Source organism: Malurus melanocephalus, unplaced genomic scaffold (genome assembly GCF_030028575.1).
Source record: "Malurus melanocephalus ecotype Western Australia unplaced genomic scaffold, MMel_1.1 scaffold_18, whole genome shotgun sequence".
Classification (NCBI taxonomy): Eukaryota; Metazoa; Chordata; class Aves; order Passeriformes; family Maluridae; genus Malurus; species Malurus melanocephalus.
In genome coordinates this window covers 2,769,503-2,794,362 of record NW_026623250.1, presented here as the reverse complement: position 1 = coordinate 2,794,362, position 24,860 = coordinate 2,769,503, and the positions used below count along the sequence as shown (strand labels likewise).

Genomic DNA, 24,860 nt, shown 5'->3' with positions numbered 1-24,860 from the left:
CTGCAGAAACATATCAGGAAATCGTTCAAATTTACCTGAAAAAAACCCTCCAACATTTTTAGGTGGGCTGTGAGTAAACAACAGTACAGGTATTCCAAAACAACAGCCTGGCTGCCACACCAAACCCCCACACCCATCCCCCTGAAACTGAACTTGGCTGTGATTTTCACAGCTCCCAAGCACAAAGCCCTGAGGATTCTGCACACATCAAACCTGTCAGAGAAACATCCTGCACCACGGCCCACAGTTTCTCCCACCTGGCATCTTGTGCAAGCCAATCTGCAGCAGAGGAGCTCCTGGACTGCTGCTGCAGCAATCCCACAASGAAACAGTGCTGGGGGCTCCCACTCTTCCAGGCTGCAGCACTGGGACCAGCCAACCCAGCACTCCAGAGGGTCTGGGGCTTGATGCCTCCTGACTCAGACACAAGGGCTGAATGGTTATGCAACAATMTATTTTAAATGGGGTCCCTGCTCGTCTCTCTGGACAGTGGCAGGCCAGCGGGAAGCACCAGAAGGTATCAATATCTTTGAAGGGAATTCAGATGAGGAAAAAATGGACAATGYTATCAAATATTTCTAATAAAGCATGAAGTTGAGAGTTACTTTACTTACCTGCAGGGAAAAGAAATGAAACCATAGCTAGGTCAATTAGAAGTCATGCTGCTGAAGGCTTTTTCAGTTTGGACAGTATAGTGAATAAATTGAAGCTAATAATGTTCATTATTACTWATTACTGACTGTGGAGGAGGGCACTAGACACAGCCTGTGTCCTGTGCTCCTGCTGGGGACTCTGTCTGTGGATCACATCTGCCCTGACCTCGCTGTGCTGTTGTGTGTTGCAGATCAGAGGCTCCAAACAGTGCAGCACCCAAACCCCTCTGCGGAAACAGAATTTAAAGGGATTTAAAATTCATGGAGTGCTCCGGCTAAGGCTGGCTGGCCCCAAGCGAGGGAGCAGTGATACTCCATGGCAACCCGCAGGAGCCAGCGGGTTTCTCTCTGGGGCAGCTGCTCTTGGCTCTGTGAGACTTTCAGGGTGCATTTCAGCCTCAGGGCACTGGCAGGGATCCTCAGGGATCCCTCCAATGCAGAGCAGCTGACACCACAGTCTGTGTGCTGCRCTGAGCACTGAGCAGTGACCCTGCTGAGCCACTGCATGAGCAAGGAGCAACCGTGCAGCCCAGAGCACTGGTGTGCAGCGGCCACAGAGCACAGTTGGGGTTTTGGCTGGGGTTTGTCGCTCCTCAATGTTCCCCAGAGCAGCAGAGGCTGTGGCTGAGCCGCTCCTTGTGTGAGGGCTGTGGTCTTGCTTTCCTCACCTTTCTCTCTTTCCTCATCTTTCTCCCTCCACTGCTTCTCAGCGTGAAGGTCCAGGTGCCAGGTGCACTTCAGAGGACACAGCTGGGGATTGTATCTCTGCTAAGAAATGTCAAAACCCTGGGCCAGATTGCAATAATCACTTTTTCAATTTTATGTCCATTTTTTTCCCATACATACATTACCTTGAAACATTTCCTCCTTCTCTCACCTCACTTGTGTGTTTCCCTGGGTTTCATACTCCAATGAAACCCCAGGCACTTTTGATAGGTTTCAATGAGATCTTGTCTTTGTTTACCCAGCTCTACACAGCTGCTCCCCCAAGGGGGACTGGAAGGGAATCAGAAGTGTAAAAGCTGGAGAACTCATGGGTTGAGGTACAGACAGTGTAACAGGGAAAGCAAAAGCTGTGCATGCAAGCAAAGGAAAACAAGGGATGAATTCACTGCTCCCCATGGGCAGGCAGGTGTTCAGATGTCTCCAGGACACCCTGGCCCTGTCATGTGATGGTGACTTAAACACTCCAAACATCCCCTCTCTTTTCCCCCCACTTTATACAGTGAGCATGATGTCTCATGGTCTGGAATATCCCTTTGGTCAGTTGGGGTCACCTGTCCTGGCTGTGTCTCCTCCCAGGCACCYCCAGTCCCCTCCCCAGTGTGGCAGTACTGCAGTGTGAGAGGCAGCAAAGGCCTTGGCTCTGKGTGAGCCTTGCTCAGCAATAAMAAAAATATCACTGTGTTATTAACCCTGTGATCAACGCAAGTCCCAAACACAGCCCCACACCAGCCACAGTAAAGACAATTAATTTTATATCAGCCAAAATCAGCACAGATCTCATTAGCTAGTTGCACCTGAGGGTGGYTTATATGAGTAACCTTCAGTAAAACTGGAGATGCTACAGACACCCTTTTCCTGCAAAATACAGTGGTAAAAACAAAGAATAACCCAGCTGACACCTGCTGTACCCTAAGCATGCTCCTTCTACATGGAGACACTGACTTGTTTAATGGAATGGAAGTGTATCAGAGGACAGCACACACTGCCCACTGTCTCTCCTCACTCCCTGCCACTTCCTGAGCTGCCTATTGCCTGGGAATGAGAGTCTCTCAAAAGGGCATCCGCTACTCCTTCTGTCCTTGGGATGCACTGGGAACCACCATGCTCCTTTGATGGACAGCACTTGCCAGAGAATTGATGCCCCCGGTAAAGCAGCTTTTTCCTCAGGGTCCGGGAGGTGCTGCTAGTTGTAAACAGTGMTGTCCCTGTGCCCCCATCTCCATGGAGCACAGCCCTCTCAGCAACACCAGCTGCCCACCAGGCTGTCCTTTGACTTTTTATCTTGTGAGMCAAATATAACCACATTTAATGGCATCTATTTCCAAGAGTCATGAAAATAAAAAATCAGCTGGAGTTGTGTCTGTGTATCTACAGGCACAATTTTTAAGGGACATTTCTCTGMAGCTGCCATCAGCACATCATCATGGTACACAGGCTTTAAGACTGATTCCTTGATAGTCTGTCACCTGAAAAATGTGTCCCACATTCTTTATTCACAGGTTATTATCGACACACTACCCCCAGTTTACGGGATGGAATGAGAGAGAAAATGAAAAAGAGAGCAAAATTATTTCAAGGAGGGGTAACACTTCTTTGTTTGCCTCAAGCTTTGTCTTTGTGGTACATTCAGTACATAAACACGATTTTATTACTTCGCAGAGCAGTTCTCTTTCCATGCCATGGCAAGACGCCTAAATCCAAGGACTGCCTTATGTGGACTGCTGTAACAAAACTGGGTGCCAAAGGGGGCCCACAGCCAGTGGATTAAAAAAGACAGCTGTTTCKTTTTGTCTCATCAGTGGAAGGGCACTGCTGAATGTCTCCACTCTCAAATTATCCCTTTTATCAAATAGCTTTGGATGAGACTCCAACCAAGACTGTCCTTTAGTGCCAGGGCTGGCTATGGTCAGGACAGCCAATGCAAACCATGAACCACAGCCTGAGAATGTGAACAGATGTGCACCGCTCTCAGTTTGGTCAGTGCTGCAGTCAAGGTTTTGAAAACTAAAGTTCTGAACAGATTTGGCTATTAGTTTTTAGGAGTCTCAACTATCAAACGATACTGAAGATTTTAAGCCAATTTTAACTGTCTCTGCCTTGCCCCATGCAATGATCRCATTTGCTGCAAGCCAATCTTACACATGTACAACACACAGTTTTGACTACTATATGCTGAACAACCTGTATTTTGTTTTCCAGACTTCTTCAGATAAACAATAAATGGTTTCTGGTACATGTTAGAGATGCTGATATTGTTGGCACCTGTACTCAGTGGATGCTAGAGAAGGACAGGRTAAGGACTGGAAGTAACATGAGTGATGAGTTTCTGATCTGTATTTGCAATCTGCCCAGCTCATCAGAATTAGAAAATTAATACCATTTGATGTCCTATGTCTTCTCCCTCTTGCTTTCACTAGGGGCTGTTTGCTCAGGTGTGATGTATCCCACACTAAGGGCTTGTTTATTAGAGACAGTCATCCCACATTTTTAGTCTTTAAAGCTGAGATTAACTCTGTATTTTATCAAACAATTTTTTAATTTCTAGATGTACATCTTAACTACACAGTTTTTACCACCCCCTCCACCACCTCAATATCTTCAAGAAACTCAAAATATTTGCTTTGCAAGARGACAAAAAAGATACAGCCTTGTACCCAGGGAACTGAGACAAAAATCAGACTCAAACTTAGTTCTCCTAATGTCCATATTCAAGCTATGGGATGTCTTTGACGAGATGAGATTATTTTAATTGGAGAGTATTTCTCCCTGCTCAGGTTTTGCTCCCAATTTGTCACTCTGATTTCTATTTGGACTTCTTATCCCCCTTTATTACTTTTGCAGATTTCTCAACCAGTTTGACAGGAGGAAGCTATAGATTTTCTTTATTCATCAGACTAAACAAAATTGAACTAACTAAAGGCTTTTATAATATCTTTGAACTTTTGTGGGTTTTTTTTTTCCTGGAAAAACCTAAGCAAAATTAATCACAGCTGGAGAGAAATTGGACTGATCATTCCAGTAAACACTACGTGTGCTAGTAGCTGTGACTTTCATTTTCCATGTAGCGGAAAGATTAAGCAAACAAAGCTGCAGCTATTCAGACTATTTGTCTCATTAGAAAATAGAAGAGTCATTTGTTCAAAAGTACATTGAACTGCCACAGCAGCAGCTGTTTGCACTGAAACARGGATATATTTTGGTTTTGTTCTGAAACTTCTCTATTCTGATTCATTATTTCCATGCACAGAGACTGACAAAGAAGTGCCAGAGGATGCAGGAAGGAAGCAGTGAGCTACTGCTGCCCGCTTCAGCCTTAGGCACGGCTGCGGTACCTGATCTGCTTACTGAAAAGGTTTTAGTAATGTCAACAATAATTTGGGACTCCTTCTTCCTTATGATAATAGCCATGATACATGCAAGCCATTTTCTTATTAGGGCTGTTGGAAACATGCGAAGGGTYGACAGGAGTGACAGACACCCTCTAATTTATCCACCCACTGTAGTTTCCTTCATCTTCCCCACACAGCACTTGTCAGCCTTTTCTGACACAAAGGTGTGATTAAAAAGGAGTCCTAAGAATCGGTTCTCCCTTCAAACTAACCCATAAACCCAAAGAAGCATCTAACAGACTTTAGGGAAAAAAATAATATACGTATTTTTTAATTGGGTCAGAAACTATTTTCAACTTTCAAGCAAACAATTTCAATAAAACCTCACACTGATCCAGAAAGCCAGGCACCTAAAGGGTACCTGAAACCCAGTTAAAGAATTGGACCCACACAAAGACCACATTTCTTCCTCAAGAAAACATTACAATTTATGAATTTTTATTTTAAAATTTCTTTTTATCATCCATTTAGAACAGAGATTGTGGGAATGTCTAAGTGTGGTACTCTTTTTCTGGTTTTGTTTTGTTTTGTTTTGTTTTGTTTGTGGTATCCCAGCATATTTCTCCTCTAGACAATCTCTAGACATCTAGTTTTGTTAAAGCCATTGAAGCCAGTGGTAAAATTTCCTGAAAACCAAGGCTGTATGTCTTTCCAACATAACTACATGTCACGCCTTTGTGGATTAGTCTCATTAAGAAACACCATTTTTGATTGACTTTGCAGATTTGCTCACGTTTATTTTATATTAGCTATGCAAAACGCTATTCTGACAACATACAGTAATCAAATTCTTCTGAAAACATGTTTTCTCTAAAGCTGTCAAAACTATGCGAAGCATGTAAAAAAAAGTTAACTTTCAAAAAAATATCAAATACAGTAACTAGGCAGAATCAACACATGCTTTTATTTCCATTGCATATAAAATTTCATATGAAGGTATCGATGTACAGTACTAACCCATAGGCTGTAAGAGAGGCTAAGAAACCAGTGACAGAATAGCCATGTGCAATGTTCACACAAGTTGCCACTTTCAGGACATCCCCAAAGAAAATACCGAATTAAAACAATAACAAGAAATTGTTCAGGTTTTCTGTTGTTATAGTGTCCCTTTTAGACCATATAAAACAAAAGCATTCGAATTCCTTTGGGCCAGGGCTGCTAAAATCTACAGTTTGTGTCAAAAATGTGATTCTGTTTTTTTTTGGAAAAGAATTTCTCTTTTCATGAATAATTCGCAAGTTAGAAGGGCTGGGCACCACTGGAATGGAGAAGAGGTATTTACCTCACTCTGGCAAATTCAATGATACCAGCTCCAAGTTGTCTGGAGCAATGTGACAAGTTAAACAGCAAGAGTTGCTCAGTCCAACCTGCAAACCTACTAGTAGTGTTATTAAAACATCTAACAGTTTGCTGCTCTTCTGTAGAGCTAGTGCACTATGCTACACACATCTGCACAAAGCTTTAGCTACACCTATACAAAATAAACTTTGGCTACTTGTAACACTAATATTGGAAAGCATTTCCAAGACTGAAGTTGTATATCCTACTATGGATTCTGCTTATACAGTGATCATTTGTGCTACTAAAGAGACGTTACAGATGATTGTAAAAGTGTATGAGTTACACCCTCTTAATTCTCATCATTCCATTTCACAATACGCATTTAAATCAAATGTTTATTAGAGATGCTTTCCAAAGCTGTTTCAGAGCATTTCAGCACTGAAATGCAGCATCAATTATTTATCTTTTTTAGGAACAAAAAATGGCTGCAATAATCCCCAATTACAGGCTGTAAAAAGATATTCAGAGACAATACAATTACCTTACCAGAAGTCTGCAAAAGCTCGAACTTCCAGCAGGGTCAAGAATGAAAGTTTATTGTAGTATTACACATATTAGCTCGTAAGAGTATCCCCAATCGGTTAGCAACTAAAAATATGGTAGAAATGCCCAGCCCTAGCCCCAAGGCTACCTTACTTTCAAATGCAGCTAAACAAGAAAATATTGTTTAAAGTTAAGGCACAGCCCTGGGACCAAAGACCTGCGGCTTTTTTTTTTTTTTTAATCAATATATCTTTATGTATTTTATACTTTTCTTGAATCTTCCATAAACGAGCTCTGTGGTGACACTGAATATATTACAGGAGAAGAAATGTACAAGGAATATGTATACACAATAGTCATTCTCTCACCAAGAGTTTCCAAATACAGCAACACCACCCCGACAAGGATGATGTTATAATAAGAACTGATAATTTACAATTAACATTACATTATGTACATTACAATAAATACATGGTTGTAAACAGAGACAAACAAGACTGTATTACAGGTAAGGTCATTTGGTGAGAAAAATGCATGGCACAAAAAATAAATAACGCGTTTGAAAAGAACTGTCAAAGCTTTCTATAAAATCCATTTCGTTCAAGTTTTTTAACTTCTGAATGCTATTTGTTCTATCTATATCCTTTCATTATCATTTTTTTAATGACACAAAACAATTTAAGAATTTAAACACAGCATTACTGAGTACAGCAACTTGCAAGCTAAAGTGTACTGTTATAAACAAGGTGATTTTTCTTTGTTTGCTCTCACTCAATAACCACTCACTGTGTTTTTTATGGCAAAAATATTCACAACACATAAAGCCACTTGTAAATTGTATAGTTTTAAAGCAGTGTACAATGCTAAAACACACTTTGGCAAAAGAGGAAAAAAAAAGATTGTACAGTGCATTATATCCCCAACTCTAAGAAATGATATAATTTTCTATGATTTGATTGTCCACATGTATAGGTGTATATCTCACAATATGGTTTCATGTTTATTTACTTTCAATTAGTGCAGAAACTAAACCTTCCAGGTCCTACTGGTTATTCTGGAATTTATATTGCTTTTCCATTACTGAGGTTCCAGGCACTCTTGGGGGCTGAAAGGACTTTTAGATGGATCAGATTCAGCAAAAAATGATGCAAAATTAAAAAAAAAAAATAAAAAAATAGTCAAAACACAAAATACCACATGAGTTATCTTCATTCTTTTTCTCCTTCTACATCTTCGGTCCTAAGGCCCTATGAGGGCTAATGATAGAGAAAACTATTACCTGGATATAAAAGAATGCAAAATGCATTTTAAAGTTAAATTATTAGCCAATTATTTTCTAATAGACTTTTATTCTAAATCTCTGGTAATTTAAAAGTACCTGTACTCATATCTGCAAATTTGCTACACAAAAATCCAAGGGAAAATAATGGGTGCTGCTATCACCTTTTGTTAAGAAATTATCTTGATATTGTCCTTTTAACCGAAGTTTACAGCGTGGGAGTCTGCTAGCCTCCCTAGGACACTGTTTCCCATCTTCTACACTCAAACTACAGTTCTAATGAAGAGTAACATGGAGGAAATAAAATATTTTCTTTCATGTGACCAAACAGGACTGAAAAATGACAAACACAAACTCCTACCTCCCTTTAGGTTTCCAAGTTATGGAAGCTTTCGGTACCAATCAAACTGAAAGGCAGGATTCCTTTAGCATAAACCGGATAAAGGATGAAAAGATCTAAGATTGAAATAATATGGAGTAAACTACAACTCTGATGATGCACTGCTTACTTACTTAATAATAGAAAAAAACAAAACTGGCCTGGCTCTTCTTGCAACAATAACACTAATCATTATTTCTATGTCGTACACCTCTCAGATTAGCAAATGGTTTAATTGGATAGCTACCCAGATTAAAAGAATCATAAACTGGAAATATTACACTAATGTTTTCTTGCACCAGAACAAATATTTCATACATTATATTAGTCTGTTCTGATTTAGCAGTCTATARCTCCCAGCCAAAAAATAGTCTAAAAAATGTGTTTCAGAGGAACAAATTTTATTAGTATAGCAAAAGAGCTGTTTTTGTACTGATGACAATTCATTACTCCTTTTACAGGCTCTGGTCCTGTAAATCCTAGTGTTATTGGTCCCAGCTGGTATCACTGGGACTGTTTCATGTAGTAAGACAGAGTTGGCAGGATCAGGCCACTATGAGCAAAAAGCACTATATAAGTCCACTAACACATTTGGGAAAACTGTGATAAAAAAGCGACAAAAAAGCTATCATACTGAAAAAGTTTTATGTAACACAGAAGATATTCATGGAACTCACTAACATATAAAAGAATAGACTTTTACAGCTCCATATTACCACAACATTCTAAGGTGCAAAAAAAAAAAAAAAAAAAAAAAAAAAAAAAAAAAAAAAAAAAAAAAAAAAAAAAAAAGAGAATTAAAGGAAAAACCCCTAGAAGTATTATCCAGTGTAGTACAGATTTGTACTGAAAACCTGTAAGTTACTCTTTGGAAAAAAAATAACCAGTGGCAGATGAAAGTGGTTCTTTTAAAATATAATACCTTGGTATATTTAATAAAAGTAAGCTCTAAAAAAGATCTCTCTCTCACATATTATACAAAATGGAGAGGTTAGTGCAACCCACTGGGTCACACCTTCTTCAGTCATGTCTCAGAAAACTAGAAATTAGAAAATTATGCAATTTTCACAGCTTATCTTCCTGTTGGTAACAGAATCATGTCACGTTTCATCATTTTCGTGAATTTGATTTTTCCAGCAGGAACCTCAATGTTTTTCCTGACTGTTTCCTCTACAGACAAACATTATCCAACACCTTGCAATATCATACAATGAATTCAAAAACTATCAAAGCACACCAACATTTGTTTGGCAGGTAGTACTCCTCTGAAAGCCTCTGCTCTGTTTAATGGAATCTGCCAAATACAGACCTTATTAAAATGTAATTTATGGATGTTCTCCCCCTGCTTTCTGACGCCATGGAGGTGAAAATTCTGGTTACAATATTCCTGAGTGCCAAACTGAGTCATCAACATCAGTTTTGATCAACAATCATCCTGGCAGATAACACCAAGTTCTGACCATGGTTGTAATATGTGACATATACTTTGGAAATCATTACTTATACCTGAAAAAAAAAAAAAAAAAGAAATCCAAAACAAAACCAAAATTCCCCCCTAAAAAAAAGAGAGAAAGAAGAAAAGAAAGGGAGAGAGCAAGAGTGAAGGAGACTGCGTCTTCATTGTTATGTGTCAGAAGAATGTTCTTCTACAACACAAGGCTCTGTTCGGTTCTCCTCCTCTTCTACTTCTTCCCCTACTTGCTCATCAAGAGGAATTTCGGTAGATTCTGAATCCTGGGTGCAAAGAGTCTTGGAGTCACTGAAGCTGGTGTCCTCTTCTACTTGACTTCCACTGTCTTTTTCGGTGTCTGACTCACCATCTTCCTCCAGTGTAAGTTCAAACTGGAATTTTTCAGTTTGACCCCCCTGCTTTCCCTCCTCCTTTTCTTCAGCTGCAGGAGAGGGACTTCGAGGGATTGTGCTCTGGTACCATTCTCGATTATCCTCCAGTGTATCTAAGATATCCTGGGCATCTGGGTGAACGAGATCTGCCCATGTCTCCCACAAAGGATGAACAATGTAATCTATAAAACCCACCTGTTTCAAATAATACAAGAATACAATTATTCACAAAGAAATTAATATATCAATGAAAGTATGAGAAATATTATTCTACTAAGGGACACAAGAGACATTACCCTTAAAGGTGGCTGAAAGGAAACTATACCAGTTAAAATAATAGGTAAGGTCTTTTACTTTACAGAAATCTGATTGCTATTGGATAAGGACATGGAAAGGATTTGTTTTTGAATTGTTGCAAACAATTCCACTGCATCTAGTGAGTCAAATGCATGCTTTATATTTAATTCTGTTTTTAAAGGAAACTCTAATGATCAGGTGTACAATAATCTCTTCTCTTGCATATGCTGCATTTCAGGTCAGGACAGTGATGGAATCCCTTCAGAAAACATACTGCCATGCACTGTGTTTTCACAGTAAAAGTGAAACCGCTGTAAAGTGAAAACCTAATCCTTTGCCTCACCTCCTACTGGGGAGCTGAATTAATTGACTCAGAGGAAGAAAAGGAAATAGTGCATTCAGAAATTATTCAGAACATAACTATGTCCCATCCTTTTTTTCTAAGAGGTTTAACTTCCTTCACAAATCAATTACCTGTGATTTTTCTACAGATGCATTGTGCTTATCACACATGGGACTTATCTCCATTCCCCTCTCTCTTTCCCGGTCTCCCTGACGGAAAAATTCCTCCATGATTCTGTCTGTCCACTGGCGGTAGAGATGGAGCGGCTTGGTTGGATTGCTCAGATCAGCACAGTGCACCATATTCTGAAGCACCTAGAATAGAATGAACATCTGTGGTGTTATTACGCTGAAGAAAAACAATTCCTTTTGTGTTTACATTTCTGGTGATTATAAAACAGAATCTTGAAAATACATGTGGGTCAAGATTTATTCTAAACAATAAAAGCTTAAGTGCTTGGGTGCTTTTCGAWCTTGCAGCAATAGCCATTAATTACCCCATTCTGCTGCTTCTGCCTCTATAAAGGTCACACATCCTCGTGAGAAAGAGAATCACTTGCTGGTAATTTAAAGGGAAARGTAAAGCCTCATTTAGTCCAGAACTACTCTAGCACTTCATTAGTCTGCCAGAGAGTCACTTAGACTAGGGAGGAAACAGAGGGAAGCAGAGAGTCATGGTGTGAAACAGACAGCTCCAATCCATGCTGGAGAATGGGGAGGCCAATGTTTTTAAGTACTCAGCACAAGTGACCATTTACAGATGAATTTCCTTACCTGAATTCTGTCTGAATAGTTATCAAGAAGCAGGACACCAGAACTGGTCACTTTTTTAGTTTCAACCATGGTTTTTAAATCAGCCAGTAGATTCATATGCTTAGACATATCTGTTGCAAGTACCTAGATAAAAACAAAAAATTAAAACTGTGTAAATTATTCTACTGATATTTAAAAAAAATACATATTTGAACATATAAATCAATGGTTTTGGAAGAAGCCTGTAGCTCCTACATCTGAATACATGATATGAGTCCTGTATGTTCATTACAGAAGGCTCTCATTTTAGCTCTTCTAAGAATATAACAAAAACATTATTCTGCATTGTTCAGACTGATCTGACCAACCTAAATGCATTATTAATTCAGTAGCAAATTTCTAACTGCAATGGTAAAGTAGCAAACATGTCAGAACAAAACCAGCTTGAAACAGAATTGTATACCTTCTAAAAATGTACATACTGTTATTGAAACTTAAAATAACAAGCTATTTTTGTTTGATTAAGACATGATAAAACTTTGAACTTTCACTTCATTGCTTACGGGCCTGATGACGTGTGTAATTTATCATAAAATGCTTCTGTGCTTTATTCAATGTATTTATTCAATTATTCAATGTACTAGCTCTACAGAATACAGAGTCTCAAAACTCACGATGTCAATGACCATTTTCCTCAATGATTGTCTCTGTTTTTTGGTCAAATTCTGGAAAATGTCRCAATTTTCTTCCTGCAGCAGCTTAAAACCCACAGCTAAGTGATGATTCTCCAGTACTGATGAGTCATTGTACATCAAAGCGAGTTCAGAATCTGCAACAACAATTGCAGGGCAGAACGTTACTAAAGCCTGTGCTTCTACCAAATCCCTTAAGATCTTTTTCAAATTCATTACATGCATAATAAGATTTACAGATAAACTTTTAGCGACAACCCTGAAAGTTACAGAATTATTGACTGAATGTCTTACTAGGTCAAGCCAAAGTGTGTTGAAGAAAACAAAGAGAAGGCTTTGCAATGATGCATTTGCATGTGCTTGGAGTGGCAAGTTAGAAAAATTATAAGGAAGGTAATTTTCAGATTACATTTTCATATCTGCATGAGGTGACAGGAAATTAAATGCATGATATTATATGCTTTATATTCTATGCTTTATGTTCTATGCATGATATATTCATAAACATAGCTCAACTAAAATACACTTAGATATGTTCTCTTCTCATGCTTCTCTCCACTGCAACACCTAAAATTCTCTTGTTAGTGAAATTTCAGCTTTCCAGCACTGTGACCTGGGCATACAGAGCTGAGGCTTTTCTGCAGGTCTGCTGCAGATAGCACACTTCTTGGTTTCCAGAGCAGATCTTCCTGCAGTTTGCTAAGACACTCAGATGCCCCGTGAACAAGGCCTACAGTCATTATTCCATGACAGTTGAATGTTTCAGGATTTTAGCAGCCACTCTCTGTCTTTTTCATGTGGTTTGAAATTGCAAGCAGTGGCCTCGCCTGCTGCTCCGTGCTTGACCGTGGTGAGTGCCGGATCTACCCGTGATGCTGCCTTCTCCAATGGGATTGTTCCTAACCCAGTCACCCCGCTTGGCTGTGGGAATAACCCACCTTCCCACCCATCCTGTGCTCAGGCACACCTGCCAGGTCAGCTCAGACTCATGGAACAGACTGCTCTGACAAATCAAACCAGTTACAAAAACTTTTGTATAGCTTTAGCTTTTACCCAGGAATACTGCAGTCAGCTTGCACAGACTTTAAGATACAGCTTGTAAATTAAACCTTCACAAAAATCTCAAATACTTTTTATGCAATCATACTTTTCATGTACAATAATTAAGTCTATTTATTACAGCTGTTCTATCCTAAGTCTAAACATAGATCAGTCTATTCCACCCCTTGTACACTTTTCYTCTTTTAGGGCAGCTATGTTTTAAAATGCCTCTGGTTCAATGGGAAGCCTCTAAAAGCTTTGATATTCATGTTTCATTAATCTCATTATCTATTCTCMTGCTGTCCTCCTCTCCGGTCTTGAATAAATTGATCTGTTGGATCAGGAAATTCTTCCTCTGCCTTTCCTTATCCCAATGGCAGCAAAACCATAACAGCAGAAGTAGAAAGAAAGCACCTCTGTTACATATCTCTTTCATCTTTCATATAACACATACAAAGCTTGCATATTTATTTACAAAGGAAATGGGCACTATGTATTTTCCTTTCTAAGAGCCTTCTGATGAGCTGCTACTGCAAAATCACTCCACATTGCCAAAATACTTCAGAAGTGCTGGAACTACTGATGCAGCTAAAATACATTTGACTTAGAAATGGATTTAGAAATGGAAGATACTTCCCCCTGGTAACCTCTGTAACACATTTTAAGATTCAATAATATTTTTCTGGAAGGACAGCGTTACAGTGATAAAAGAAGTATCTCCTCTGATGCTAATATACTTCATATTTGTTTATACTTTAATAGCATTCAAGAGGGATCAGTTTATTTGACAACTGTCTAATAGACTTTAAATAGGAAAATAATATTCATAAAAATCACAAGTCTAATGATAAAGAATAAGATGAAAATCTGGCAAATATGTACATACATTTTTTTTTAAATGTATTTTAATACTTAGCAAAATGTTGATACATTGCATGGTTCACTAGAAAACAAAATTAGATGGAAGGTAATTATCTTCTAAAGATTAGAAAAATTTTGGATGTGAGAAACCAACATAAGATGGTCTTCTGCTGTGTCTCTCCCTTCAGTTTCTTCCTTGTACACAAAACAATTCAAAAGGAACAAAATTCCTTTGTTTCTTTCAGCCTTGCAACAGCAGTTTCAATTAGTGCTGTTACTTGACTGACACGTAACCCTCCTCTAGCAATAGGTGAATTGAGAAAAACAATATATTTTTTCTAAGCTGGTAATTATCARCATGAAGATGACTCCCATTTTAGCAGAATTTCAGTCTGTCTGACTCGAAGTGAAGACTTTATGTACCACGACTCATTCCTTCAATTAGACAATCATCCCTCTTAAACCTGAACAACTTGTTGGTTTCCTCATTGAAYCTCAGAGCTACCTGGTACTCCATTTGTGATTGAACATGGAAAGAAAAACTTTACTTACATATGCCCACCCTTAATTCAGGTATTATACACTGTGTTTTGTACAAAGCTTGCTTCACTCTGCCTTCACTACACTGCTGAACTGTACTGGTCCCCAGTAAAGCACAAAAATCCAAAGTCAATCCTAATCCTCTTCCATGCAGACGAGTCACCAATTTTATTTTAGGGTTGTCCTCAGGCCATTGAGACAACCAAAATTAGGTGCAGGCTAAACTGAAGTGAATATCTTATTTGAATATACAGCAGCAATGAGACAGAGGAGGAGATCCCTTCTTCAAACTGGACTGCTGATTTGGGGTTGCTCTCTTTCAGCACCTGCAAGATAGATTGACCCATGTGCAGAAGTGACAGTATGTAAAAAWGTGGAATCAGATGGGTCAAATACACATGCCTAGGTGTGTTTCCATTTCTGTTGCTTTTTCTTCTTCTGTGCTTGGATTATCAGTATTTTAACTTTGTGCTTCTGGGTCAGTATCACAAAAGAAGAAGTTGTCAGATAGCAAAAGAAATGACACAGTATGATGGAACTTGTACTGACCTACAAAGTGCTACCCACTGATAATTGTGACAYGAGTCAATGCAATCCAGGCAGGTTACACTGAGGCAGCAAACCACTCACTCAATGTGTCATGATCAGGTTCAATAAAGTTAATKGAGTTTTTCTTTCAGTAGAAGAATAAGGAGGGGATAGAGCTTCAGCAATGCCAATAGCCTTGAGAAATGCAGAAGTACACTGGGTTTCAAACTTGCAGATGACTTTAGGATAAGAAAAAAMCATACAGGTTTATCATAGCTCTAGAAACAGGCTAAGAAAATTCAGTCCACAAGGCGTGAGAGATCAAAAGCCAAGTACAGCATCCAGGTAGAGAGAGATGGTCCTGACGGTTTGTTTGCTAAAAAGAAACTTGTTTTCTGTTTCACGGATTTCTATCCTTGGCCATATCATATTCTTCCAATATGAACATATAAACTCTTGTCTTCCTTTTATTTTTTTTCTATAAATCTTCCTTAATTTTTTTCCACACAACTTTATTTATTTAAAGTAAATTAGCTATATTTCCAGGACAGACCACACCCAATACACTGAAACAATGCTAGGTTTATTGTTCATACTTTAGTAATTCTTGCTAAAGGGTACTAAGTAAATTATTTCTGAAGTTACAAAAATGCAAATTAATATCAGCTTTAAAATATAAACATCTATCTATTTGCTGAGAAAAGTTAAGAGATAGAAGCAAACAAGGAATCAGCAATGTATTTTTCAGGTGCTACTGCAGACCTTGMAGCAAACTTTTGAGGAAACCACTGAATATCAAACTTACTTGTGTTGATAAGAAACTGGTTTGAAACCCCTGGATGATCCACATCATGTATCGCACTCGCAAAAATTGCTGCAAGAATCTCCAAATCAGTGAACACCGCCTAGAACATCATGAAACAAAAATGACAATCACTAATCAGTGAAAAAGACAAACGATGACAGGACTCTGCTTTGAATCTGGATCTGAACGAGCAAAACACATTTGAAATACACCATGATCTCTGGAGACTTTACACATAAGCTATCAAAACCTTTTGTAAGATCATCARTTATTTGGAATTTAATAAATATTTCAAGTCTGGCCAAAGTAAAATGATCTATACATCATATAAACAGCATCACCAAATTTTTTCACAGCTGAAGTATTTTCAGCCTCAGCCTGTAAATAAATCCACCTTTATTAGACAATTAAGTACAGGTCTCTAACTTATAGCACAAATTAAAGTTAAATATTTCAGCTTGACTCCTAAGTATTGTCCTGCACTTGAATGATGCRTATTTTATATATGATGCTAAATGAAACAGCGACAGACTACACAACATCTCACTTAACATTTACTAGCTTTTCATCCTTATGGGATCACTAGGAAAACAGAAAAAGAGGACTGMAATGGACCTGGAATATCACCATGCCCAGTGCCCTGCTGTCAGAAGCACCCACATTATACAACTGYTTTCACAACAGACCAGGACATCTTAGAAGTGCATAGACCAGTGGTGACACTGGACAGACATTGACATTTCACCACCTGAAGCTCTGCTGTGAAGAAGGCCATGAAAAAAAGTTGATCTGGAAAAAAAAAACCCTTTAAAATTTTGCTGATGACTGGTTCAGCTGTGTGGTGAAGCTGGTGGAGTTTTAAGAACATTATCTGACCTTTCTCCTTGAGAGCAAGAAATTCTTTCTCAAGATATTTCCAAATCATTGAGGATCAAAACCTGCCAAGAGTCTCAAGGTCCACTTACAACCCTCCTTTTAAGGAGAAGGTAAAGTGGTTCTATTCAGTAACATGAAAGATTAGTCATAACAGGAAAGAGTCAAAACCTTCTTGAAAATGAAGGTAAATCCTTTTGAATTGGCAAATTTCAGCTGCTTGCTTTACCTGCATTTTCCAACAATTTGCTTGGATATATCGATGTTTGCTATGTTAAGACCTGAACTATTCTTAAAAAAGGGAAAATCTTCATCTTCCACATCCTTCTACTTCAGAGATTTAAGAGTTTCAAGAAGAGAATTGCTATTAAAAAGACAGATTTTTTTTTTCCCCCAAGCAATTTTGGAATATTTATGGGGGGGGGGGGTAAAAAAAAGAAATAGCCCAGTGAAAATTTAGTGCATATTCCAATCTGTATTATAAATGAATACATAAGCAGTCTTTCAGGATTAGAATAAACATGCAGAATTGAAGGTAAAAAAACCTAACACCCTCCCACCCAAAAAACCTCACCAATCAAAACCTGAAAGGCTCTGTTCAGACAACAACATTTTATCATTAACTTTCCTAAGAAATTCCACTTGCTACGGCTAGGTAGAATCCGACATGGCAAATAATTACAAAACRGGATGTAATATAAATAATGAGATGGTGGAAACAAAATATGCATTGTATCACAATGAAAAAGGTTATGACAGCATAAATCTACATGACTTAAAATGAAAAGATGTGATATTTTCTGCACAATATTTATATGTAAAATGAGCTTTGAGCCTCCAAAAATATCTTTATAAAACCAGAGTTCATTAGAAATGCTCAGATTTCTTTTAAAAAAAATTGCAGAAACTAAGATCTTTAATATTTCATTTAGAAGATTCTCAGTATGTCCCCTTCTCTCATGGCTTCCACTTTTCAGTGCAGTTTACCTCTAATGCTGGGGTTGATAGTAGGACATGGGTTGACTGAACAACATCTGCAGCGTGTATGTTATTGTGATATGCCACATCTGCATGGTAATGGTCTTCCAGGGTCATCAAGTAAGTTATTAAAGTATCTACTGGAATCTTAAAAGTTTTTAACAAGTCCCGCTCCTATAAAAGTAAAGAAGAAACAATTAGATTATAAAGCACAGAACAGTCTCCAAGATAAGAAAAAAAAMCAGCATGACTGCTCCTACTTGCCTGAAAAATAGTGTGCATGATGACAGTCAAAGGTCTGTTTCCAGATAACTCCGCTACTCTGAAAACCTGAAGGCCCCACTTGTTCAAATCTTCAAGTTCCTAGAGCAGAATCAAGAAACAAATGGGTTGAAACCAAACACAAAAATTCCAGCAATTTTTGAGCGAAACAATTAGAGGACTCATTCAAACCGTGCCACTGTGAAAGTTACATGCTAAACTCAGGAAAAGCTAAACGCCAAACTCTGCAGCTGCTACTAACCTTGCAATATCAGATTTTACATCTACCAATTCTTCAGATTTTAATTCTCTGACCTAAAAAAACTGCCTCTTAAGTGGCTTGCTCCAGAGGGAAAAATACTACAGTATCTTAACTGACACATTTTGCTATCTCACTGTCCATTGATAACAAAGTTCAGTGAGGAGAAAACCTCCAGAAATGCTGCAATTCTGCTGCTCTCTCCATGGTTGTCAGAAACATGCTTCAAATAAGATTCCTCAAAACGTTAGGATAAGCATATTTTTAAATGCAAGACTCAATCAAAAATCCTTTTATACTACTTTTCTATTATTGCCAAGTAGTTAAATACAGGTGCAAAAATAATACGACATTTTATTAAAAACAAAACCACAAATTATGTATTTAAAATGMCACTAGTGCTATATACCCTTTGTGCATTTTCAAAAAATATGGTATCTAGCTATAGATTTTTATTCCTGTGACAGTATACAAAATGTTTACTCTTCAATCTTCAGACATTATTTATTAATAGACAGATTTATTAATGCATACAAAATCCTAATTCACATTCCGTCTCCAGATGAAATTGTCTTCATGCTGAAATTAACCCTTATGGCCTAATTCTAATTTTATTTTCTATTCTTTCACTTCAACAAATTTTAATTCTTTCAGCTGAGATCAGTGCTTGGTGCTGCATCTTGAAATCAATATTTATAAGCAGAGGATGGAATAACATGGACAATTCCACACTCTGTTTCAATTTAATTGTTTAAATTCAAGCATTTATATATTCTCTACCTTGGCAAGGCTTTCTTCTTGGTCTGTTTTAACTCCAAACCTGGGAATACTGGAATTAGTTAGACTGGAGCTGTGCATGAGTTTTTTGACACCACTGATCTGGGACATTGGCCTCTTCTTTTTYTCTTTCTCTTTCTGTGTTGGAGAAGGGATTTCAACTTCATGTTGCTTGTCTTCATAAGAAGGAATAAAAAGAGAGTAATTTATAAAAGAATTAGAAATATAAAATTCACTGTTGAGTTGCATATTATAGACTTTTCAATTCTTAGAAAAACATYTTTTATTGCAATKGATACTTTCCATCAAGATCAGTACTCCCATGAAAAGTTAAATATAGACCTATGGTTCAGTACAGGCAGATGTCTTTTACTCAAATTGCCTCATTATTTCTGAACTGGCTTTAAAAACAACTTATGACTGTCTGATTACCACTTCTGCCATACCCCTAGTAATGTAGAAAGGGTCAATCCTCTCTATATAAAAGTGCTATTATAATGGAACAGGAACCCATTTTGCAAGACAAATTTATTTTTTGCTTTTTTTTTTTTTTTTTTTTTTTTTTTTTTTTTAAGGAGAAGCACTCTTGAATTGAATTTCAAAAACACAGTCCATGTGTGTCTTCATGTAAACCTTTACAAAACTTTTTCAGGACTCGAAGGATCAAATACCTGGGGCCTTGGAAAGTCTTTTGCCAGCCACATCTACACTTTGGCTGTAGAGGCAGTTCATGTCAGCAATGCAGCAGTTCTGCACCTCCCAGCTGGAACCAATAATGACAAAATGACTGCTTTGCTAAGGCCCTGAATTTTGCTGTGGGCTTTTGCCTCCATAGCTGTATCAGCAGCACCACTTCATAAAATTTATCAACGCATGTGCCAGCAAAAGTTTAGACAAGAATTAAATGGGGAGTAAAGCATATTTAGCCATCTGTCACATGATTGCTGCAGAAAGAACATGGGCTTGTGGAGCACTGCAGATATCTATGGTCCCCAAAAAAAGTGAAGTTAGTGCAACAAAGGATTTTCCTGGCATAACTTCTAGCGTGCATTATTTTTTGTTCTCATTTCATTCATAGAGTTTAATGACTCTCTTCAAATTGTCTCATTCTTTTTTTTTTTTTTTACTGAAATGTACCTCCACCTTTTCTTGACCTCAAGGAACATACCAATAAAACTACAAAAATCCAGAAAAGGTGTTTCTAACACAGGAGATGAGCCAAACCAGCTGAAAAACAGCTTAAACCAAAATACAATTTAAACAGAAAGTAAGAAAATTTGTGTTTTTTACAACACGTGTACTTTTCCTTTCTGCAATATTCATTTTCAATGCAGAGTTTGAAACCAGATGAGGTTAGCAAGTTGATTTTTAATTCCCAGCTTGTTATGTTTGCTTCTTCACTTTCTTTTTTTCCTTTYCTTTCTTTTTATTCTTCACTTACCCTTCAGCAGCCACATTTAATGGACACCTCCAATTCCAAACAAATCACAGCAAGGAAGACACCATGGAAATGTCACCAAGTTGTAGCCTGCGGCACAGAGTCCCCTGACTGTCCCAAATACTTCACCACTCTCCTCATAAGGAGAAAAAGGAGAGGTGGAGTACAGCAGCCCACGTCTGGTGCAAAGTGACAACAGATGAGGAGCAGTGCCTCGTGTTTGTGCTTTGATGTTTATGGTTTCGGTCATGTGCACAAAGTTTAGACCCATCAAACAGAGGTTGGTAAGCTGAGCTGTCAGAACTAACTCAAGTGAAAGGAAGTGTCTGTCTGAATGACTTTAGCTCTCCAGAGAAATTTGGTGGGACTGTCTCTGCTTTTGTAACTGCGAGCACATGGGGCTGTGCCTGTCTGAACACCCAGAAAAGACAGCTTGCCATTTTGACCCTGTTCATGCTATGTTCAATGACAGGTTCTCAGACACTTTCCATTCACAGAAAACAGGTCAATGACACAGAAAAAGAAAAACATTGCATATTATTGTTCACAATGTAGGAGCCTTGATTCTGATACATAGAAGATATTTCTTGTCATTATAAATAACGTCATACTTTCATAGAGCTCTATAAGAAWACTGTTTGTTTTTGTTGTTTAGTTTGTTATTTTTTAATAAGAAAAAAAGAACAGAAAACCCTGTTTTTTCATTACACATTCCTAACTTACAAATGTGACAAAGTTTGTTGAGAGATCTTTAGGAGGTAAGTTATGCATTAAAAAAAATAAACTGGATAATAAACTCATTGAATTTTTCTATGGAGATAATGTTTTCCCTCTTTACATAGATGTTCAGAACCTATATGCGTAGACGGCATATTTTGAAAACATGTATTTAAGCAATATATCTGCAGAGGAGGTGTTTTCACCATTGTACTTCTCTTATACCTAAAATTTTAAGTATCTAGTTTTTTATGCAGACAGAAAAYAGTTCTCATGGTCTAATAAATTAGAAGTGATTGCCTTTCCAGCCCTCTCAAAATGGAGATCTCACGCGAAAGGCTGACAGATGCATTTCTTTACCCTGTCAAAGTAAGTCTTAGGTTTCCAAGTAAAAGCAGGCAGAAGCTGGCATCTCAGTCTCCACAGCCTAAGTGGGTCATCCCTGCAGGCAATTGTACACTGTGGTTTTCAGGGCATCTTGGGCTGGGCAATATTTCTTCTCCATGACAGAAGCTTTTCCCTCTCCCAATGCCTGAAATCCTGCAGTGCCAGAGTGGCCGGCACAGCACTGCAGCCATGGSCCAGCTGAACAGACACGTTCACCCATCCATTCAGGACAGGGTGACAGGATAAAATGTACTCTAGAAAACCTCCACTTCTCAAAAAAAGCCTCAGAAAGCACCAGCTATGGTATCTCACACAGAATAAGATGGATCTTAACAGGTACGATTGGACTTTTTAAAGCACTTGCTATCYGAATGTAGATGTATTTGCCTGTGCCTTTCCTCATACGGAGTCCTTATGAACCAATGGTATTTTGTTCAAAATACGTTTAGATATTGCCATAGTATTTTTATCATCATGGTCCAAATCAACAATATAGAACTATGTTTTCTTGAGTTTCATGAATTTTAGTAAAGAAAAATGCCATGGTGAAAGAACCTTATTCTTTCTAATATTGTGTCGGGCTTTTGTTAACGCTCACATCCCACTATGCCAAGCTCTTAAGCTGCAAAAATCTTCCTGGCAAAAGTCTATTCAGTCTATTCTATTTATTTAGTCACATGCATCTAACTGTGCATGTGCAGGCAGGGAATACCAAAATATCTTAACTGCATGCTGTGAAATTTTAGGAGGTTACTTGAACTTATGTTTTTCTAGCACACTGAAACCTCCGCAGTAATTCCTGTAGGAAAATATAGTGGGAGAATTCTCTTTAAAATATAAATTTATATAATTACCACTCTGAGATTAACTCAGTTGGTTAGAGCATGAGGCTAATAATGCCCAGGTTGTGGGTTTGAGCCCTGAATGGGCCATTCACTTAGGAGCTGGACTTGATGAGTCCCTTTCAACTCAGAATATTCTGTGAATTTGCATGATTATATTCATTATATTAATTTCCTTATATGGTAGCAATAGAGTAGTTGTAATATGTACATGAATATTTATCTATAATTACACACACAGGGTAATCACAGACACAAATTAACTGAGCTGTGAGGAAATGGATCTAATCCGATCTTTCTGCACAAACACTAAACAACAATATGCTAAATGCAGTTTCTGAAAGCAGAAATTAACATGAAAAGCCCCTTGCTTTTAAGCTCTATCACAGTCCAGAGAGATATAAAAACCCCCAAAAGGCAAAAAAGTTAACTCTCATAGTCTTACCTAAGAAAGTGTTTGAAATAAATTCTGAGACCTGGTTGCCTGACCTGCTCATTTCAGACAGGTGGGTTAGCTCACGGTTGAGCATTCTTTTAAACTGGAAAAGAAAACAAAAAAGCATAAAGTTAGTTACATCAAGATGTAATTTAGTTATGATTAGAAAACACAGTCAGTTTATAACTGGGAAAAGTTATACATGGTAAGTATACACAAGTTATACCGTAAGAATACACACCAAAGATAACCAAAGATTTCTGAAAGCAGAAATCACATGTACCAATGATTTACCCCACCAGTTTACTCATAGATTAGAAAATGTCATTCTTAATCTCCTACAATACATCATAGTGATTCAATGACTACTAGGAACTAAAACCTCTTAAGTCATATGCATATGCAAAAGTATTATCTTTCCAATTTTTCAATTTTATTTTGGAAAGTAAATAAAATTTATTTTTGTATTTATGTAGGAGCTTTCCTCTACTAGTTTTGTCATGAGATTTGTTAATTAACCTATTTTTTGCAATTTTTGCAATTCATTAGGTAATATTTCAAATCTATTTTACCTCTCTTCATTAATCGACTCCGAAGTATTTTACACCATTGCTCCAAACAATCTTACTGATTTCATACTAGCCTATATGAAAAGAGGTAGGTTTTGCTGTCTGGAACTACAGTTATTCTATTCAGTCAGTGCAATGACTTGGCCATTCCACAATCTCAGAAAACTGCAAGCATCTCTAAGACACTTTGGGGTAGAAAACACCCATCCGTGGAAACGCCTTCTATTTCTCTMTAAGTTAGCAATTCACTCTAGGCACTCTATAGGATAGAAGTGGATATTAATATTCCATGAACTGCATAATTAATTAGGTACTCGTCACTGAGCCTTTTTTGATTCCTTGTAGACTCCAGGGTGAAATGATATCCTGTGGCATTATGCTTGACAGGTTAATTGCATAATACAGCTCTCACTGTCTTAGACGCATTTTCATTGACTATAGCTCTGCCTTAATATTACCAACAGAAGTCAGCAATACTTATTAACAATTCAAACAACTCTTGACAATGGAAATTAGCATGCATCTGTCACTATTGGATTTTGCCTCCTATTGCACCATCCTTTCATTTTGTTGTTAGATTTCTCAGTCATATTTCTCTTAACAAAGCCAAAGAATTTGTGCCTTGTCCACGCAGTCATAACTATTACATMAAGAAATAGATATTCTTAGAATATATATGTGTGCAAACATTCCCCTGTGTTGAAAACCGGTAATTTATAATTTATTCCTCTTCAAAGGAGATAAGCCACTGGAGTAAACATTAACCACCACATTTCCATTGCACTGGAATCATCAAAGCTACTTCTTCAAAGTGGCCTTGCATAGTGAAAGGTGTTATTTTCTGAGCAGTATCTTTGTAAATCACCAATTACCATATTGCTCACAAGGTGCCAAACAAAAATTGCCTTTAATATAACATTCTAACCRTTAGCCACTGCGTTTCCCTGCCATCTTGATGTGTCATCAGCTTAGGAAGTTCCAGAGTTACAAAGATGGAATCCTACTTCAGTCACAAGCCAAAGGCTCAACTTTGATCTTAGATACAGCCATGTGCTCACAAGGGCTCAAMACATGCCTCAAAATCAGAAACATACTCCAAATACAGCCACCCGTACTATGAGAACTACAGAGCTACACATCCTAGACAAAAGCAGTATCAACCTCTTCAGCACTGCCTAATGTTTATCACCAATGTCACATGCTGAAAAATCAAGGCAAGTTTACCAAGCAATAGAATAATTGGTCCAGAAATCCTAAGAAGTTTTTTAGAAGCCTGTCTTTAAACTTTTAACACATTCAAGTCATGCTTGCACAGTTTTTCTTCTGTTCCCACAAAAGGTGAGAAACTGTATCACTTAAGGCAAAACCCAAA

General features: G+C 37.8%; 1 protein-coding gene across 2 annotated transcripts in view; it reads right to left on the bottom strand.

Moving 5' to 3' along the window:
• Positions 1–5,293: 5,293 nt before the first annotated feature.
• Positions 5,294–24,860, bottom strand: part of LOC130588753 (cAMP-specific 3',5'-cyclic phosphodiesterase 4D) — a 312,296-nt gene continuing 292,729 nt past the window's right edge. For both annotated transcript variants that reach the window (XM_057389661.1, XM_057389662.1), the window contains 9 exons: positions 22,929–23,022; positions 19,103–19,275; positions 18,067–18,165; positions 17,812–17,976; positions 15,952–16,051; positions 12,159–12,313; positions 11,506–11,628; positions 10,864–11,046; positions 5,294–10,287 (listed from right to left, as the gene is read on the bottom strand). In XM_057389661.1, coding sequence (XP_057245644.1) covers positions 9,874–10,287; positions 10,864–11,046; positions 11,506–11,628; positions 12,159–12,313; positions 15,952–16,051; positions 17,812–17,976; positions 18,067–18,165; positions 19,103–19,275; positions 22,929–23,022 — 1,506 coding nt within the window. In that variant the 3' untranslated portion in view covers positions 5,294–9,873. The remainder of the gene's footprint in view (positions 10,288–10,863; positions 11,047–11,505; positions 11,629–12,158; positions 12,314–15,951; positions 16,052–17,811; positions 17,977–18,066; positions 18,166–19,102; positions 19,276–22,928; positions 23,023–24,860) is intronic.